Source organism: Equus caballus, chromosome 30 (assembly GCF_041296265.1).
Source record: "Equus caballus isolate H_3958 breed thoroughbred chromosome 30, TB-T2T, whole genome shotgun sequence".
Taxonomy (NCBI): Eukaryota; Metazoa; Chordata; class Mammalia; order Perissodactyla; family Equidae; genus Equus; species Equus caballus.
The window spans coordinates 32,722,526-32,743,541 of NC_091713.1; the positions used below are offsets into that span (position 1 = coordinate 32,722,526).

At 33.9% G+C, this 21,016-nt stretch overlaps 1 protein-coding gene across 13 annotated transcripts in view; it reads right to left on the reverse strand.

The window, feature by feature from the left end:
• The window catches only part of KCNT2 (potassium sodium-activated channel subfamily T member 2), a 350,894-nt gene that overhangs the window by 223,390 nt on the left and 106,488 nt on the right, over positions 1–21,016 (reverse strand). For all 13 annotated transcript variants that reach the window (XR_011434198.1, XR_011434197.1, XR_011434196.1 and 10 more), the window contains exons 6-8: positions 16,295–16,369; positions 14,986–15,069; positions 11,876–11,970 (exon numbers count right to left, since the gene is read on the reverse strand). Coding sequence is in view for 8 of the 13 variants with exons in the window: in XM_070255832.1 (XP_070111933.1) it covers positions 11,876–11,970; positions 14,986–15,069; positions 16,295–16,369 (254 nt within the window). In the remaining 5 variants the exon portion in view is untranslated. The remainder of the gene's footprint in view (positions 1–11,875; positions 11,971–14,985; positions 15,070–16,294; positions 16,370–21,016) is intronic.

Genomic DNA, 21,016 nt, shown 5'->3' on the forward strand with positions numbered 1-21,016 from the left:
CTGCGAATCCTGGGAGGCTGAAGTGGAGCGCACGAAATTAACCACGACACCTCTGGGCCAGACCCTATAAAATGCTTTTACAGAAATTATCTTGGTCTCTGTGGTTATTCAGCACTGGGCCATTTTTGTATTTATAATCATAAAATAGAAAAGATTTAGTTAAAGGCAAACAAACAAACCAAAATAGCCTGGGGAGAAAAGTTAAAGTGCTTGGGGGATATTTCACTTGATGAAAGCGGGATGGAGCGCTCCAATTGTCACTGTAAAAGATCATTATAAACCAGGGGATTGAAAGTGGGTTTTCACCTTCACAGAAGGCACACTAGAGGGAACAAGCTCATATAAAATTCAAATGAGGTATTTAAAACATCCTAAGATCAATTTTCAACCAAACCAGGAACCTTAAAATAAATACCAAAATCTTACATATAAAGATATAGCAAAAATCTATAATAAATATGATTCAGTGGACTAATAGACAGGAACCAAAAAAGAATATGAAGTAATCAAAGGAATCTGGATTCTTAGGGATAATCAGAAATAGTCTGTATAACATTTGTATGGCAAAATTTTGGTGAAAGTTAATATAACCCTGGGGTGATAGCATCATATTAAACATTGAATCTAGAGAAAGCGGATGAGGCTGAAATGAGTCTCTCAACACTGAATTGAAATACTTTAAAATACATTTGCAAAGATTATGTGCAAGAAGGAGGGTCAATTATAATACGATGAAATAATTTACAGAAATTACTAATAGGAAATTGGGAGAAGAACAGCAATGATACATGATCCTGAGTATAAATATTCTAAAAGTCAGTTGAAATGCATAAGCGTCTAAGCAATTTGAGGAGTTAACGTAACAGAAGAGGAATTCATAAGAAGGGAAAGACAGGATGGAAATATGAGGTGGAATTTTAAAAGAGAAAAAATAGAGTTTATGATGTTTTGAAAAGATGTATGAATTCTGCACAGATTTGGTTGCTTGATGGTAAGAAAATGCTTTTATTTTAATGAAAATGTACTATAAAAGCTCTGACGTTGACTATGGTTTAAAATAGACAACCATCTGGGTTGGATGGTATAGGAAAGGCTATGTTTGGAGAAGTAGAAAATAAAAAATATTCTTGGATCCATTTTAGTAATATATTAAAATCTTCTGCTACAATTATATTTTTATCAAATTCTCCTTGCAATTTCACTAGTTTTTACTTTACATATTTAACTGCCACCTTTTTTAGAAACAGAGGCGAATGAAGATCCTGCCTCCTTAAAAATTGTGCCGTTTATCCTTATACAAGGTATCTATTACCCCGTTGAGGTTTTTGCTTTGTTTCTAGTTTAAAAATTCCACTTTGTTCATCACTTAGGTGCTCTTTTCTAATCCCTGCCTTAATGAATATCCGTATTCTGATGATTACCAAATTTATCACACAGTCCCAAGCCGTCTCCTGAACTCTGGGCTCTTATAAACATGTAGCTCGTCAACACTCACCTTAGGTTTCTAAGAGGCGTCTCAACTACAATAGACTCTTTCTCCTCCTCTTTTTGTTCCTGTCCAGATTTCCTCGTCCTCCTCTACAGCACTATCATTCAGTCAATTTCCCAAAATGAAAATCTCAAAGTCATCGCTCAATGTTTCTTTCTCTCATATATTACATTCAATCTGCCATCAAAACCGTGTCACTTGTTTTTGAAATTTTTTTAAATTGTAGTAAGAACCGTAACATGAGATCTACCCTCTTAAAAAATGTGTAAGAGGACAATACATGATGTGAAGATATAGTCATGGAATTAATTAATGGAAAAAGCATAATACAAACCCAGGGATGGTACAGCTCCAATTTGCGATTTTTGCCATTATATCAAAGAGCAAGCACGCCTTAAAGTTTACCGAAGAAAGCAACTCCGTATTCATTCTGGTGTGAAAACAGCTGTCATTAAGTTGGAAATTGAGGACGTTCATGATAAGTGACCAAAAATGATTGTGCTAAGAACCACCAGGGTGAAATGTACATGAAATGCACACGAAAGTTTAAGCACAGACTGAACCAGGATGGAGAATCTTTTTCATTGACTGTAAAGCTATCAAATTTTAGTCAAGATTTCTCACACATCATTCATAAGAAGGAGCCAGTAGGTAACATAAGTCAGCGTACAACTTGTCCTGACCTGGAGGAGAATGGGCTCACCCACTGCAGGAGAGGACAGGTGGGAGAGCACCCAGGTGAGTGATGGCCTCAAGGAGCACCACTCACAGCAGTGATGGACCTGGGCTCTTCCCAATGATAAGAACTAGCATTACAAGATGGGGCCCTGGGCACTGGGAAGCTTCTGAAATTGTTCAAGACAAAGTTCCCAGTGCTGGTCTGATTGGGGCTGACCAGATGTAGCGTGAGACTTATCGGTCATCTCAGCCCCAACCTGCAACGGGTCACACTTACCCTATCACAACGTCATACGTATTTTTTGTTAATATATGGCTGCTTCATTAAAAAGGCAACACTAGGAACCAAAAAATAACATAGGCATTGAAAAACTATACTAGATAAGCATATATTTCAAATATTACAAGAATTTAAATGAATAAAATTTTTTTTTAAAGCTTCAATGTTAAAGTTCTTTTTTGTTTTTTAAGAAAAATGCAGTTTATTTTTGAAATGTTTCATGAAGAATGTTGGGTTTAAGAGTCTACTGTGAGGTTTCCTTCTTTACAAAACATTCTTAAGTATTATCTTTGACACAGACCCATAAAAAAATTTCAGTGTTATGTAATCCTAAAACAAAATCTGAAAATTTAATTAGGATTTAAAATATAGACTCTTATGTTATCCTCTTTAAAATGACTGAAAAATCATAATTGATTTGCTTACTCAAATGGGTCCTATATATAATAACAAAGGCACCTTAATTACTAATCACTTGTATTTAGTGTTTTTTAAAATTTGCTTCTTTTAAAATGTTAGCTATACATTTAGTCATACAAATTTTTCAAGCTTTGGCAAGGTTTATAAGGAAAATATTAGTTTAAAGGAGAGAAAATATTGAGATTGTAAACTTTTTCGCTACCTAGTAAATGTCAATTTGTACAAGAAAATGTTTTCAGGGGAAAAATGTCATATGGTGGAAATAAATAAACTTAAATTGCCATGCACTCTCTATGAATGCCATCGTTGTGCATTTACTGAAAAAATTTAATTAGCGGTGGGGCATTTAGTGCTGAAAGCATTTAACACTTTGATTTCATGCTTGTAATTCAGACATTAGCATTCAAATCACCCCACAACATGCACTTTGGTATTTAACAAAAGAATGCCAATTAAATTGTTCCAAATAATCATTTTCATTTCCTGCAGAGCATCTGCCTAAAACCTAATATTCCCATGGAATTTAAGATAATTTGAGATGTTGGGATTCTATATTTTCTAGGAAGAAATTTTCTTTCTGAAGTAATGATAAATCTAGTTTTTCTATTAAAAGAAAGTTCTTACTCCCCTGGGCATTGTCTTTGTCTCTATGCAAAAAAAGTTAGTGAATCATACCATAAGCCATTAATCTAAAGTCAATATACACAGCAATTTAGTAATTCATGAAAAGTGACCACACCCCCCATACCCTGAGACACAAACATGTATTTTCTTTATTCCAAATAATAGATTACCAGCAGACTTTTGAGGAGAGGATCAGAATTTAGATCAGATAGGAGATGCAAAAGAGAGATTTCAGGAACCAAAAAAAATCAAAGAAAGAAGTCGAAAAAAAACTTAAAAAAATCTTAAAAGATGATTGGAAGTGAGAAACACAGTAGCACATGTCCTACAATGCTCTCTAGAATTCAATCAGTTTCTTTCTGAGCTCAACATAGGAGGTGATAGTTTTAGTAATTTTATTACATTGTTCTGCTTTCACAAATTCTAAAATTCAAGGAAGAAAACTTCTCAAGACAAAAATTCAGAAGTTATATGGAGACAAAATTAACAGCCAAAATTCTATTTATCTGGAAGTTCCTATTTATGAGGTATGTGTCTGCAATTATTTCAGAGTACTTCTTTTTAATTAAAAACTTGTAGAAGTTTTACTACCCAATTATATCTCTTTGGTAGAAGTTAACAATCCTAGACGGTCTTCATGAAACTATACTGGCGCAGAAGGTTATGATTATAAAGATTCCTTCCAAGACTTCACATCAAAGTTAACTCTGAAAAGAAGGTATTTAAAGGAACATTCTCAAAATATATGGCTTGAACATGCTTAGCTTACAATATATTTAAGTATTTTCAATTGATAAGGATATTGCTCTGGGATTTTAGCCCCTAATTGTTATTGCCTATCAACTGCAAAGATTTGTTAAGCATCTAGTATTTTCCAACCATAAGAGATGCTTGGCATAAAATCGTAAGAAAGGAAAATTGAATCTTTGTTCTTATATATCATAAAAATCTAGCAAAAAACATTGATAATTACAGCAGCATTATACATTTTACAATTTTTTCCAACAGAAGCATAAAGCTTGGGCATCTCCAGTAATTCAGCTAGTCTTCAAGAAAACTGCACAGAAGAGCTTCAATCTAAAAGTTGACACTCAACCAACAAGTAGGAGAGAAAGATGGGGAATTTGGATTTTTAAAAAAGTTAATATGAGAATCCTTTAAGTAATGGGAAGAAATTAAATACACAAATCACACTGAATGTGACCATTACAATTTGCATTTTATGTTGTAGTTTATTGTCTCTTTTTACATTCCTTAATTTTTGTGACTCTGCTTTGTTTCCAAAACTAATATATATTCATTATGAAAATTTAAACCACAGCAGAAATTATAAGAAAGTTGGAAAAAATTACCCGTAATCCTGTATCTATACATAATCACTTGAAATATTATCTCTACATCTCTATAGATACGTAGAAATACAGAGAGATCGATGAACAAGTAAATGGAAATAATTTGAACAAATTGTAATCATGCATACGTGTTAATTTTATCTAAACAAATTGTATAAATTTTTGCTGAAATTAAAAAATAAAACAGAGTAAAGATTAGAAACTTGCTGTATTTGAGACAACTGATTATTCACACAAAAGAGATAGTAATGGCTAAAGTATTCTTCTTTGGTTAATGAAAAATATCTTTTTTGTGTGTAAAGAAGATTGGCCCCGAGCTAACATCTGTTGCCAATCTTGCTCTTTTTGTTTAAGGAAGATTGTCCCTGAGCTAACATCTGTGCCAGTTTTCCTCTATTTTATGTGGGATGCCACCTCAGTGTGGCTTGACGAGCAGTGCTAGGTCCGCCCCCAGGATCCAAACCTGCAAACCCAGGGCTGCTGAAGCAGAGCATGCGAACTTAGCCACTACGCCATGGGGCTGGTCCCAAAAATATCTTCAAAAATTAACATATTGTCATCTTAAGGTTTAATTAAAGTATAATTCTACTTCAAAAGTAAGTTTACAATAATTGAAATGAGAAAATTATAATTCTAACTGACTGTTTTAGTTCAATTATTATTTTTATACATCTAGGTTAATGACTTCTAGAACATCATACAAATAACATTACAATGCTTAAGCACGTGGGTTCTGGAACAAATTTGTTTGGATCCCAGTCCAAGCTCTGCTTCTTACTAGTTGTGGACCTTAGATAGACTAAGGTTTATCTTTTTGTTTAACCTTTCCTGTGCCAAGTTTCTTGTCTGTAAAATGAGAATAATAATACCTATGATAGAAGGTTGTTGTACAAAATTAAACAAACACACGTAAAGCAATAAAAAAAGACTGGCAAAGATGGTAAACATTAAATAAGTACTAACTATTACTCTTATGATCATGTGACACTTTAAAGTCTCTTTGGGAACTGAGCATTCATGTCTGTTGCTACAATTAAACAGATTCATCTCTTATCTCAACTCTTTTATTTTCTTGTTTATTTTTCCTTAATTTTATTTTTTAATTGGCTAGATTTGTCATAGAGTAATTTTTTCCAGGAGACCTCATATTCTTCATACTCTCTAAGTATATTCATTTTTGAGCTTATCAGTTGATTGCTTTTACATGTGTTTGACCATCTTGAGGGGTATAAAACTAATGTCACAGAGCCCTTCCCACAGAACTTTTCTTATAAAGACCATTGGAAGTCGTTAGTTCTCGTTTGGTGTGGTTTGATGACTTTGGCTTTCTCTCACGCCTTCACCCCAGCTTCCAACTGGAAGCCTCTCTTGGCTAGGTGTCCATGCCAAGGAAAATAAAAATGGTGTCTCCACCTCAGCCTGGACCAACCTTCAACTGCACTTCTGATAAAATGCACTGTGAAAATGGGTTTACCAGAGAGAGATCCAACGCATTGCTATTGCATATCTGATTGCTTCTCATGATCTGTACTTTTTTCCTTTTTCTTTATCTTTGTTATTTATTTCTGTATTGCATCCTTAATATGCAGGTAACATACTTTTTAAGTTGTGTGTCTGAAAATAACTATACATTACCCTTCCAACTCAATCAGGGTTTAAATTCTACCAAATTTTAGGTTGCAAGTCAATTCACCCTGGAAACTTGTGATCAGTGTTCTAGAAACTATTAGCTGAGATGAGAATACAGTATCAGATTGATTTTTCTTCCTGTGTAGGTAATGTCTTTATTTCTTCCTGATATTTTAGTGTAGACCACAGATCAGCAGACCTTTAAGACAGATTTACTTAGCTGTTCCTTTTGGTAAATTCCTTGATTATTTTGTGCCTTAGTCTCTTCATCTATAAAATGAAGATAACAGAATTTACCTTTAGGCTATTAAAGATTAAATTAGTTAATACATATAAAGTGCTCAGAAAAGTGCCTAAAACATAGCAACCACCTGAAATGTTAGCCATTATTCTCAGTATCTTCATGTTTGAAAATAACTATACATTGTTGTCCTATTTCAAAAATTGTTTTTTGGATACAGAATTTTAATTCAAAACTACCTTTCCTAGATTTTTATATTAACAATAATTATATTATTATTATTTAGATGTTAAATAATCATATTTTCCTTTTTCCCAACTTGAATTTACCTTATTTGCCTAATTAACTACCTAAAATCTGGTAGCGCACTTATGCAAAATTTAGTCGGGACAAATAGTTTTCTATTTGTTCTAGTGTAATACAAACCTGGGGGCTGTTAGTCAGTTGCCAGATCTTAGACAAATGCACTTTCTGTTCTTCATTTATAATGTAAGCAAAAAAATTTGACTAAACAAAACTAGTAATCAAGAATCATGATGGTGGTAACACCCTTAGACAATGTTCTAATGCTTTCTTCAAACTCCAGTCCTTATCTTCGCAACTGTCCACTTCCCAAGCAACTATTTGTCTTAAGAGTTGAATTAGTAAGTAGGGTTCAAGAACTTAAGCATCCAACCTTCAAATAAGTGTTAATCAGAGATGTGCAAAAAAATGCCAAATACTTTTGAATTAACGATGTTAATAATGTTAACTAGATCATATTTTTAAACAATAGTTAAGTGGACTTATTTTCTCCTTAAATAAGACTCAGGACATGAACTGAACTTTTTACATTGGACAAAAATATAAAATATCCATTAACCTAATATACATCTTTATGTTATAACTCTATGAAACAACGTGAAAATACGTAAAAACTAAGATTTGAAACAAAGTAGGTGCAAAACGTTTACTACTGTAAAATTAGAAACACCAAATGCATTATAAATTAGAGTACTTATTATTGGTTAGAATATGTTGATAATTAAGCTAAAGTAATACACTTAATTCCCGGACATACGAGATTCCTCTGCTTTGTTACAGAGACACAGGCTGAATCACAATCCCCAGCTGTCTTGGAAGTGTGTATTATTGATCAAGAGGGGTACACAGCCAACATGTGGAAAGTTTAGTCCAATTCCATTACAATGACAGAAAAAAACAATTCCGAGCACATTCCCGGCAGAGAGGGGGTCAGTAGCTCAATTTATATTTCAGTTTGGCATTGAGCGTGTGTCTCTCATAGACAGATGCTTAATGATAGTTCTTTGTAATGCTAATAATGATGAAGAGAAGATACATTTTACAACTATATAGCAGCTTTCCAAAATAGGTAATTTTAAGATTGTGAGATCCATGAACAACACAGCCAATTCATCAAGTATTAGTTCCCCAATCTTTGGGGGCTTAAGTTCTGACATATGTATTAAAAGTTCTCATTTGGACAAGCATTGATAGTCCTCCTCAATGATATAATGTAACAGCAATTAATTATGACTAACTTCACCATGAATGTAAAATATATGTATGAATTGTACACATATATGCAAATATATACATTTATATATATACACATATATATCTGAAATATCCTTCTTTGATAAGTCAGGAAGGAAAATAACGGGAGTTTCTGGCATGGTATATGGCTCAATGTTCAGAGAGCAAGCCAAAAATGACAAGATCTTTATTCATAAGAGAAATACTCCTAAACAGTCTAAAAACTAGTTTTTATTTTTATCTTTAAAAAGCAGTCACTCCCTTGCCTGCTGCCTAGAATTTCTCCTACTTATCATGTCCCTGGTTTTTACCTGTCATCTTATTCTAAGGTTAAATAAAGAAACCATGATAATTGAAGTCAGATTGGAGCCATGGGCACGTTGCGATGCTGTGTTCAGAAAATTAAAAATAATAAATGTACCCAGAGAGAGGGAGATGCCACCACTATCTTTAACTTAGTGAGGCTAACTAGAAGAAACAAATATTAGAAATATGCAGGGAGCACAGAAAACCTGAATACATTACAGTAGAGGAAGATGTTTTCTCTTATTACCCATTACATATACTTTAGGCATCTTGGTTCAGTTCACAGTTTTATTGGTAAGTTACCATCCTTTGATATTTTAGAGTAACTTAGTTCTTGTGGATTCACAGGATAACTTAATCATCTTATATAAGAGGACATTTTAAGTGAAAAAAATTTTTTGGAGTGTTCATACCATAAGCCATGCCCTCTGCTAGACATTTTATAAACATATCTAATTTAACCTCATTTTTAAAAAATCAGCAAAAATCTTATAGGGTGATTAATGTTATCCTCATTTAATGATGTGGAAAATAAGGCTAGGTAAATTAAGTACATTGGCCAAGGGCTCTAATCTAGTATAGCCTTGAGTTTACAACAAGACATGTTTAAAAACATATAAACTTTCATGACTTCGTGCCAGAGATTGTTCATTCTTCCACAGTATCCCGTTTTTCTCTTTTTCATGCTAGTACAATATCCAGCTGGGTATACTGTTGCCCAGCTAGACTGCATTTTTGCAGACACCCTTTCAACTATGTGTGGATGGATAACGAAATTCTAGTCTAAATTATGCACACAATTTCTGGGTTGTATCTTATCTTCTCCTTCCTACAGGCTGGAGTTAGGATGTAATTGCAAGACTAGAGCAGCCATCTTGAACCATGAGATAGAAACTATGTTTTAAGAATGGCAGAAAGCAAGATATAAGGAAATTTAGTCTCCAACAGTATTAAACTGATGTGACAGCCTTGCACAGACTTCCGAGACATTTCTACTCATTTAAGTTGTTGTATCTTTGTGTATATCTGTATTTCACAGTGTGTGGCATAAGTCTTTATTAAAACAGCTGTATGATATATTATCACCAAAATAACATTGTTTATATTTTTCTTATAGATAACTACACTTTTGATGGTGAATGCAAATAAGACTTATTCTACCATACTGTGATGATCATGATTTAAGAAGACTTTTGCTTGTAAGGCTAGAGAAGATTATGCAAAGAAATCAAACTTCAGTTTCACCATTCTAGATACTGTAATTTAAAAATATATTAATGTAACTGTATTAATGTACATATGATTAAAAACAACATTTTATGTAACAAAACATAACTCTATATAATAATTGCATGTTAAGGGACAGACTAATATCCACATATTGGTGACAGCTGTGACATTAGATAATATCTGTCAAAACTGCCACTCAAAACTTAGACACATACACACCCAACAACAACAAAAGCAACTACAATTGCAAATAAAACAAACAGTGAAACGCAAATATTTAAATGATGCATAAATTGCATAACGGAAATGTCATACAGATCATGAAAACGCTTCATCTGGCACTGTTGTATCCCTTGGCATAAGAAGGTGGCAAAATTTGTCTAGGTGCTTTCTTTGAAAATAAAAACTACTCAGGAAATAGATGTATAGCAGAAACTAAGATCCAAAAGAGAACCAAATATAGATGATTCATTTTGCTGAGGATGCTTCCAGAACAACAGTACTGAACTAGGTGTTATCATTTAAAAATAACTTGTCCTTATTTTAGCATTAATATTTCAATTTCCTCTTTACTAAATTTACTTTGACTCCACATAATATTTAGAAAGCATTCATTTTACCTTTAGTAATTTTTCAGCAATTGAAATATTGGCATGGGCATATGTATATAAAAATTTTTAATTTTAAGCACTTTTCCTCAAGTAAAATGAGAAATCTCCTAAATTATTCAAATAATGTCATTATTCTAAAATTAAGAATTTAGCAACTTAAGGAGGGAAGTCATTGCTGTCAGTACCTCATATTTACACAGTTAAATATTTGCCAGATGAACAATAAACACAATTTGTGAAAAGCAAAGACAAAATTGAAATGATAAGATGGCATTGTGTCAATTTTAGAGGGATATTTTATATGTAAAGACATTAAATGTCCTAAAATATGTTTTGTGAAATACGAAAGTATGCAATAAAACATATTTTAAATCCATTTAATAGAAATATTAACCGCATATTACTGATTCAAAGTAGTCCATACTTATATATCTAGATCTATATTTACGTACATGTGTCTATAAGTATATTCATACCTAGTTCAGTTGTACTAGTGTATGAGTGCATTCTTCCTACTTTAGAACTTCCTAATTAGCTTTTTTCTCTTTCTCAATAGGTCAAATTCAGGTCAAAGCACAATTGCACATAATATCTAAGTCTCCTGAAAAATAGATATATTATTCTAACTCATTTTTTGATTTTCACCTTTTTTTCCCTAGCTAAGAATCTACATGAATCTGTTTGTGCAGTGCACCATTTCACATAGGAATACCCAACAATTGTCAAAGTGGGTTCGCAGGTTCGGATCCCAGGCACAGACCTACACACGGCTCATCAAGCCATGTTGTGGCGGCATCCCACATACAAAACAGAGGAAGATTGGCACAGATATTAGCTCAGGAACAACCTTCCTCAAGCAAAAAGAGGAAAATTGGTAATGGTTGTTAGCTCAGGGCCAATCTTTCTCACCAGAAAAAAAAAAAAAGAAACAAAAGAAGTGGGACTATCCGAAAGAATAAATAACTGTTTTCCGTAATAAAGCAAAGCACTAGACCTTGCCTTGCACTGTCAGGAGATCTGCTCTTGCTTTCTGCCTGACTGCACACTAAAACATCAAGGGGAGAAGCCACAGGCAGCGACAGTGACGCGCAATGACAGTTTTCTCAACAGTGTTTCTGCTTTGAAGATTGTAGAAAGATTAAGGGCAGCTCCATGTCAGGGGTTTGAAGGAAAAATTCTTGTCTGACAACTATGACATGCAGTACAAATTCTCATGATTTGGTTGTTTACAGCAGTTGAGAAAACATCCGAGTTGCAGTAAGTAACAATACCAAAGGTTGGATGTGCTTTCTTGTTTTTATGTAAAACCGAAGTAAGAATTTCACTTTTCCCTCTGTAGGAGGTCCGCTACATTTTATAGTGAATATTTTCCTATGATTTATTTTAGCCAACTCTAAATTAAAATTGTTTATAACATTGCTTTCTAGGAAACTATAATTAAATCAAACATAATTAAAATGCCGAGATGTACAATCTTACCAGGTGAAGATAAGGCATAGTAATGTAGATATTAAAATCAAAACTTGATTAAACATTGCAGACTGTGTACGCTGAATGGCTCTGTGTAGATCATTCTAAAACAATACAGAAAAAGCATATTTTAAATTTTGATAAATGTTCACGAGTTTCATTACATTTATTACTATGTTACATTTCAACTATCTTGTGCATATTCAATACATATACTTTAAATGGATATAGCAGCACATTTTCATTTTTGCCTAGGTCTAAATATACCTTATGATAGCATTCATATTACAAAGACAATACTATGGGAGACCACCAAAGAACCACATTTCAGTTTACTTGCCTTACAAACATCTTTAGACATGTTACACAGACACCCCAAAAGCCCTCCATGGTAAGCATGGTCTTTTATGGGAAATTCTAATTTTAAAAATCAGAAAATAATGTATTTGTTAAGGGGAAAGTAATAGCTGGGTCAAACTACAATCACCTCTCCATCTCTGAATCCAGAAAAATAACATGAATTATGCCAGACAATTTATCATAAAAAGAATGACCAAATTTTTCAAAAGTTTAATTTCATTAATACTGAGACATATGAATCCAAGATACACTTTTTATCTTTCCAACTGAAGGATATTAAAAAATAATAATATCCATCATTGTTTAAGATGCAAAACATGAGCACTCACATACGATACCGCTCATGTAATTTGTTATAAATTTCTTGAAGTTAATTTGGTAATATAGGTCAAAATTCACAAGTACGTCCTTTGTATTTCATGCATTCATTCATTCATTTAATGAGTATTTACTCAATAATACAATTTCTAAAAATTAACCACATGAGAATCATCAGAGATGGAAATCAATATTTATGCATGTTCATCTTTATTACAAAATTATAATATTATGTGAAATAATGACTATTCGATACTACTAAAATATGCAATAAAAAATGGTTGAATAAAGTGATCAAAACTATATAGTGGATTTAGGTGCATCATTAAAAATGATTTGAAGAGGAATATTTAATGACATAGGAACTTGTCCATTACATACGTGTATGACAAAATTCAAATTATAAAGTTGAACATACAATATAATTTCATGTATCATATATGTGCACAATTTTTCACAAAAAATATTAGAAGGATATAAATTATCACTAGTATTCAGTCTGTGTGGTAGATTTGTAGGTATTCATAATTTTTTACTTTATAGTTTTCTGTTCATCTCAGCTTTTTATAATAAAGCTTTAACAGTCTTAAAATCAGTATTGCGTGAGATAAATGACTTCACCAACATAAAATCTTAATAAGCCAGTATCTTACCTTCCTCTACTATGCATTTAACCAGAACTGTTATGACAACAAAAAACTAAGTTGATTAGAAATTCACTTCTCATCCCTTACTTTCTTCTGACAGTGGTGTTAACGAGCAGAAAAATAAATTAAAATTTAGCAAACAGTGAGAGGAGGAGAAGCAAAATAAAGAAATACAATGGAAAATGAATCCTAAATTAATATCGCAAAGCACTGTTCTTACTCTCAGTGACTGACTAATGATTCCTCTCTTGGTTACGTTATTTTTTCCAACAACTAATAATGCAAATTAGCCAAGAAGTTTATTTTTTCCTGGTGTGTGTTTTTCATTAGCAATTTGGGCAATCTATATTTAGTGAAATGGTTTTATTTTGGGACAGTTAAGACAGCCCGATGTTTCTGCAAACCACTCCACTGGCCATACTCTCCCATCCTCTGGCCATGTGCTTTCATGAGACTCCAGTGGTTACTTAGTATAAATATTTGGAAACATTCATACGGGTGTGAATACTCAAATGTTATTCGCATATTCCTTTTGACCAAAACTTTTGTCAGAATTTCATAATTTTTTAAAAGAAAAACAAGCTTGCCTCCAAACAAATTTAATTTACAATGTAGTAAAATTAGTAACATTGAGCCCTTACTATGTTTATAACTGATACAATATCATATATATTATATTATAAATAACATGTATATCTATGCATGCACACATAGATATATACGCATGTATATACAATTTCTTTTAATTCTCACAGCAAGTCTGTAATGCAGCCACTTTGATTCTCTTTTGAAGATGAGGAAATTAGCAAAGAAGTTACATCATTTGCCTCTCATATCAGAGTACTTAGCATATAGTGGACTCATATTAACATTTGTAGAATAAATGACTTAAGAGCCAATGTCTTACAGCTCACTTATAAGCATTGAAGCCTACCGTAAATGTATTTTGTTCATGATTATAAACCAGTCCTTCCAAACAAAGTCAGCCTTGAGCAAAATGCAACTGTGGCCCATCTCTGAGTTCTACAACTCTTACTTCCTGCTTCCTTTTCTCCTTCCTAATATCCTGCTCACAACCCAACCTGGCCAAATCTAAACAGATGACTTGAAGTGAGGAGCTTCTAGATCCAGTACAGAGCCTTACAAAACCCCACAGATTTTTGTGGAATGTGAAACTACTTACAGTTAGGAACCGCTTGACAACATTGCCACCTGAACCCTTAAAACCCGGGGTCCCATTATGCATCAACAGATTACCTTGGGAGGAAGGCTGTTTGTCTTCAGAAGATTGGCTAAGAAGTTGGACCAGTCCAAACAGCAGTTAGCTTTGGTTTGGTGATGATTTAGAAAATTGGAACCATTTTTGTATACCAGTTCACAGAGTCTTACAAAGGTAGTGTCTTGGCAATATGGGCATTTTATAACTTTCATTCTGATTAGGATACAAGCAGACTTAGGTCTATTAGCTTAGAGATTTATGCAACATATCATTTTAATTATTTGACAGGATTTTACCAAAACTTCTTTATTTTTACGAACATTTAAATAAAACTAATTACTAAGATACTAAATTAATTTAAAAGCAGTTTAAAAGTGAAACATTTAGAAATTTAATTATAACTGAAATTCCAATAGTATGTGCTTATATTTTATGGAAGAAAGCAGAATGAGGAAGTACAAGACTAAAACCTCAAATCGTCTTCTCTCCGTGTTTAATCTGAGCAAGTCAAAGTGAATAAGAAATAATGGAGGTTAAAAAGTATTTTTGTATTTGCACTTGACTTTTATACTTACAATCATATTTTCCAAGGCATGTTTGGCAAGCCAACAGTTTAGAAAGACTGGAACAAACAGATTCCTTAAGGAAGGCCAGAAAATCTGAAAAACAAGTCAAAACTAAACTTTTATCTCAAAGCAAGAAATCATACCCAGTCGATTGAAAAGAAATGTAAAACAAAAAAGTCATTAAAGACAATAGAATGATTTCAAACATGTGACAAATACTTTAAACTCATTAATGAAATGCAAGGAGCAGATATGATCTTTTCATTCATTATCTAAGTCTTATTTAGGGGAAAATTCTTGGGAAATTATTGTAGAAGTGGAAAGGAAATAATAAGCTCTCACTGGGTGTCAGCTATAAATATGCTAATTCTATCATTAAATCTTTTAGTGCGACAGTTTATAACAGACATCGCCTCTCTCTTCTCTGCAACTTGAGGTGAACAGCAGGAAAAAGGAGAGAAGACTTTGCCAATTTATAACATTACCACTTATTCTCTTCGGATTCAAACAGTTTAAGTGACATTGGGGAACCATATTCAATTGGAATTTTATTCAGTTGGCTTGGTTATCTAGCTCAGTTGATCCTCTAGATAAATCACGCAAATTAAAATAATTGTCAAAAGTGAGCAACAGCTTCAGATAGTATCTACTGATTTTCACAATTTTCCAAACCGAACTCAAATAAAGTGTTAGAAAGCGTATTCCCAACAGACATTATTATAACTCTATCAAATAGAGATTAAAACCTCATTTTGCAATGGGAAAGTGCTTGTTATGTATTTATGGGACTGTAGTTGCAAGGGATCATCGTGGAACTGGTACTCCACAGTACTGTGACAAAGAAGCAACTTGCTGGTTGTTGGCTTTTGGTAAATTTCTTATGAAAGACAGAATGGACTTAGTAAATCCTGTGATTAAATTAGGCATAAATATATTCTCAGCATGAGAAACTTTTATAAATCCTTGGTTCTACTTGGTTTCTATTTTTTTTCAATTCCAGAATATACACAAGAAATGGAGTGATTAATTTCTAGTCTGTTTAGACAATATTGACATTTGTTTAAATGGCACCTCTGGAGCATATATTTCTAAAAAGTATTTCATTTTGCTACTGTACTAAATCTGATTAGTTTTTGCTCAATTTTATAATCCAGTTATCCAAATGATTTGACTTTATTTTTTAAAAACACTGTGATTCTAACCAAAGCCTAAATTCACTTATCTGACCTAATATATTATTTATTAGCATTTAGATTTAAAGACTTTACTTAACTCTAATAATAAAATCATTTATTTTAAAGATTCTTTTCGGACTTACTGAGATAATGAAGGGAACGGCATTAATTATTTCCAAGATGAAGGGTATTCGTAAAATCTGTTCCCAGATGTTTCCCTTCCAAGAAAGAACGAATAAAAATGAAAGTCAATTATACTGAATCCCATTAAAGGGAAAAAAGACAGCACTTAGAATTTCTCTAGCAAGAAGGATGCTGACATTAACAGAATACTGAATCATTATATAAAGATGTAGCAATGAATTTTAGAGGTGATTTTTCTAAAGGTAATTGTGCTCTCTCAATTTTATAGTAAGAAGCAAAACAAATGTTTATAGTAATCCTTGAATCTGAAATGTTTATAGCAAGCCTTGAGTAACACATTTTGATCATACAATATTTCATGGAAGAAAAATTACTGGTAAAAATAAAACATTAAAAAACCTACAGAATCAGTGAAAAAGTAACTCAATCTTAATTTTTTTACTATAAGAATTATGTTCACAAACTGTAAAGTATATTAAACAGTGTAAATACACATGCTTGTTAACAATGTTCATTGGTATTAACACTTTTTACATTAATAAAACTTAAAAGAAGGGCTTTTTCAATCATCTAAATTCTAATCTCCCAACCCATATAGTATAATAATATTAATCAGGACTGGCTACATAATTTGCAGGGCCCAGCGCAAAATGAAAATGCAGGGCCCTCTTATTAACAAATTACTAACCATTTCAAGATGGTGACATCAGAACATTAAAACAAGGGCAGGCCCTTCTAGTTGTGCAGCCCTGCCCATCTGCATAGATCACACGCCCGTGAAGCTGACCCTGATATTAACAGGCCATCACTGAAACTTTCTTGAATGGTGTTAAACGAAGAAGAACTCAGAACTTCCTACAGCAGCTTATCCTGCCATGGAGAGATCTATGTATTAGAAAGACAATTTGCAAGCTGGCTCCCTGTAAGTTCCAATAATTTTACAACACTGGCTATAAAATTTGACGTCTTTCTTAATTTTCCTTGAGGTCCCGGAGGCTTAAAACATTACAGTGATGCAAAATACCGTCGCATCGCAAAGCAAACCTCTATATGGGGTGTTGGCTATATGCTAAAATATTAAGCAATAGGTTTTATCATTAGTTCATCATCCACCTCCAGGCTATATGAAAGTGGTAGGAGGGAGGCAGGTGGAAGAAATAGAAGCAATGAGAACTCCTCTGTATAGAGATGTTAGAGGTGCTATGGTGTTTCTCTCATCACTTCAAGGTAAGTGAGAAGGGCTCAAAGGACCCCTGAGAGAGCTTGGCTCAGACGTAGAGACTGTATTTGGCTAATGCCTAAAACATCTAAAAATGAGGAGAGAACACAGCAGAGAGAATGAGGGCTGAAATGAGAGTAAGCCACAGTTATGCCAATTTTAAGACAAAGGTACTTGTTTTCTGGGAACCAGATAAAGACCTTAAAGAAGGAAACCTACCATCATTTTAAAAGAGCTTACACTCAGGGGGGCTGTATCCTGAAGGGGAAATGGGACGTCAACAGACAGTGGACCTCAGAAGCCCAGGGTCTGGAGCAGAGCCCTAGTGGCCAGCCTGAGGCACTGAGGCAACCAGGAAGCTTTAGCCAAAGGCAGCCCTGCTGGTATCTGCCATGCAGAGCAGCCCAACGCCAGACTACACTGGTGCCAGTTAGGCAGATTCATCCAGACACTGACTTCCCTTAACTCCCTGTGCCTCCTCAGCCCTGCGGGGGCCAAAATCAGCTGCCATCAAATAAGAGAGGAGGTAGAAATAGGAGAGGGCCCCCACAAGCATTCCCTGCCCACTGTAGTTAGGAGCTGAGGACCAGCTAAAGCCTTAAACTGGACGAGAATTTTAAATTAATATATGTATATTGATCATAATTTCTTAAATACTAAACTGAGATTTGCTTTGCAATTGAAGAGACTAGAAAAGCTCTGGGACCTGCCTGAGGTTTCTTCTGATGAGCACAGATAGCAAGGAGGATGCATGGATTTGAAGAAGTGCAGGAAGGCTTTCCTACTTGCACCGAGTCAGGTCTCTTCAATAAACTAGGTATAATTGATTTCAATCGTGCTAAAGTTTTTTTTTTTCAATTGTGCAGGTTAATATTACCATTTTTTCAACAGTTTTTTGCATGGTTCAGTTTCCAGAATGCTTAACATCTAGCTTACTCTTTCCTGGTTGTCTTTTTACTTTTCATTGTACATTTCTCCTCGATGTCAATGATTGTTCACAGGAAAAGAGACTGATGTGACCAGTAGGGAGAGGAGGGTATGGGAACAGTTACCACTGGTGATATGGCCAGAAAGATCTTTCTACTAATATACAGCGAGATTAGCATTAGGAGTTTTCTTAGCTGTGACACACTGGACAAATTCAGTTCATAGTAAACAAAAACCTTCCGTGTCTCTGATGGCTCTCTTCATTTCCAATTAGAACACGTCAATTTGATATTTATGATTTTTTTCTCAAATCATTAAAAAAGTCTCATAACTGGCATCTGACTTGGTTGGATTTATTTCTGAATTATCTTCCATATTGAAGCCAGAAGATTCTTTCTAAAATGCTAAATTTCCATTGCCAATATAATAACATACAAACTCTTCATTATATTCTACGAAGCTTCATAGTTTGGACTCTGGCTACTGGTCTGGTTTGTACCTGCTCATTCCTCTCCCCCTCTTGAATTCAGCCTCAGCTTCATCCACACTGAATTGTATACAGTTCTCTGAACAAGCTAGGCTATTTCACACTTTCATAGCATTGCTCATACTTCTGCCTCTGCTTGGAACATCCCACACCCCATGCCTTCACCACTAATCTCCTTGACAAGTGTTTGTGACACTTTATAGAACTTACTTGTTTATATGCCTTTAGGGCTCAATAAGTATGTTAAGGAATAAATGAAACTCCCAAATATTTTATACATACTCTGCCCCTTCTTGGTATAACTGTTTTACTTGTTGAACTAAAGTATCTATATCCCTTTCATTGGATCCAAGTGGAAACACTCGAAATAATTTTCTTGTTTAAAGTCTTCTTCAATGTAGTTATGTACAAGTTGTCAAACTTGTAACCACAGAGTTCAATGGAAATTTTCTGGAGGAGAGCACTTCAAGAGTACTTGGCTACATATCCATCATAGGTAATTTCATCTGTGCTTCAACTTCAACTTATTATCAATAATAAGCCAATGACTTCCCGTGTTGGATCTCTAGCCCAGGTCAATATTGCATCTCTGTTCCAGATTCTGTTCCAGATCTCCACTGCTTCACACAGATGCCTCAAAGGTACCTGGTGTATAATATGTCTAAAAGGATGATTTACTTTTTGCCCTGACTGGTTCCCTCGTAACACGCACCAAAAATCCTGGAGAAACTCTAAACCTTCCTTTGATGCTACCTAACTGGTCACTAAGACCTCTGATTCACAAATAGATCTTGAGTGTGTCTGTTCTCATTCTAACTCCATTCTCACTCTTTGACCTGGATGAGACTCCTAATTGGTCTCCTTCCCTCCATGCTTGCCCCATTCCATTCACCTGAAACAATATCATCAGGATTATTTGTCTAAAGGCACACCTAATATGCCAATCCCCTGCACACTTAACCCACCCCATACCCACTCACTTTGAGATTCTTGAACTATGCAGATATTTTCACAACAAACACAAAAATTCTATTACCACCTACAAGGCACTATATCATTTGGCTTTTGATGATCTCTCCACCCTTATTTTAAAGGTCATTCTTTCCAAAGAACTTTCAGTCCTTAGAATATTCGAGGGTCTTTAAGAGGCTTGAAAAATCTTCACCTTACTTTCCAACTTCAATTTCCCTAGTTAACTCACACACATCTTTCATCTCTCAGCTCAAAAGCTTTTGAGTTTTTTGACACTTTCCTCACGCGCTTATCACACACACTCTCGACAAGCTCAGACTCCCACGTTAGGTTTTTTGATTCTCCATCAATGTCCTTCACATCACTTTTTTCAGTTTGTATTGATATATTTAATACAATATTTGATTTTAAATTCTATGAAGTCCAGATGAGCGTCAGTTTAGTTCAGGATTCTATGCTCTCTTGCTAGCACAGTGCTTGACAATCTGAAACTCCTAAATGAAAACTGTAACCACATTATGTCAAACATGCTACTGTTGATTCATAGCAAGAGTGTGTGTGTGTGCATGCATGTGTGTGTGTTGTGGCAAATGAATGAACTTTCCACTGGGGACTAATTTTCGTGATCTAAAATTACACAAAGGGGCAATGTGCTCATTGCTAAAAATAAATGAATCTCTTTTGAGTTATATTCATTATGGTTAATTCTAAGACCTCAGGTTGCCTTCTGAATTTAAAGGTATATTCATAAATTATCTTCCTTAAGATTAGCTAACAAAAAATAAATACAGAAAGTATCTATAAGTTTCACTGGCTGTTAGGGAGTCTAACATATAAAGCACATGATATAAATCCACATGATAAAAGCAATTATAACGAAAAAAGAGCATACACATCATAGAATGTCCCTATGGTGAGCAGCATACAATAAAATCCAAAAGGCAGGCATAGCACCTTTCAAAATTATGTTAAATACTTGTTTCATTTAATATTATTTTCATGAAGGAGATAAAAGACATAAGTCTTTTTCCACAAGGTAACTTCTTGAAGGAAAAATAATTCTAAGAGGTTGCTTTATCTGTTCTAAATGTGTTTTCACTCTCTATGATCTTCTTC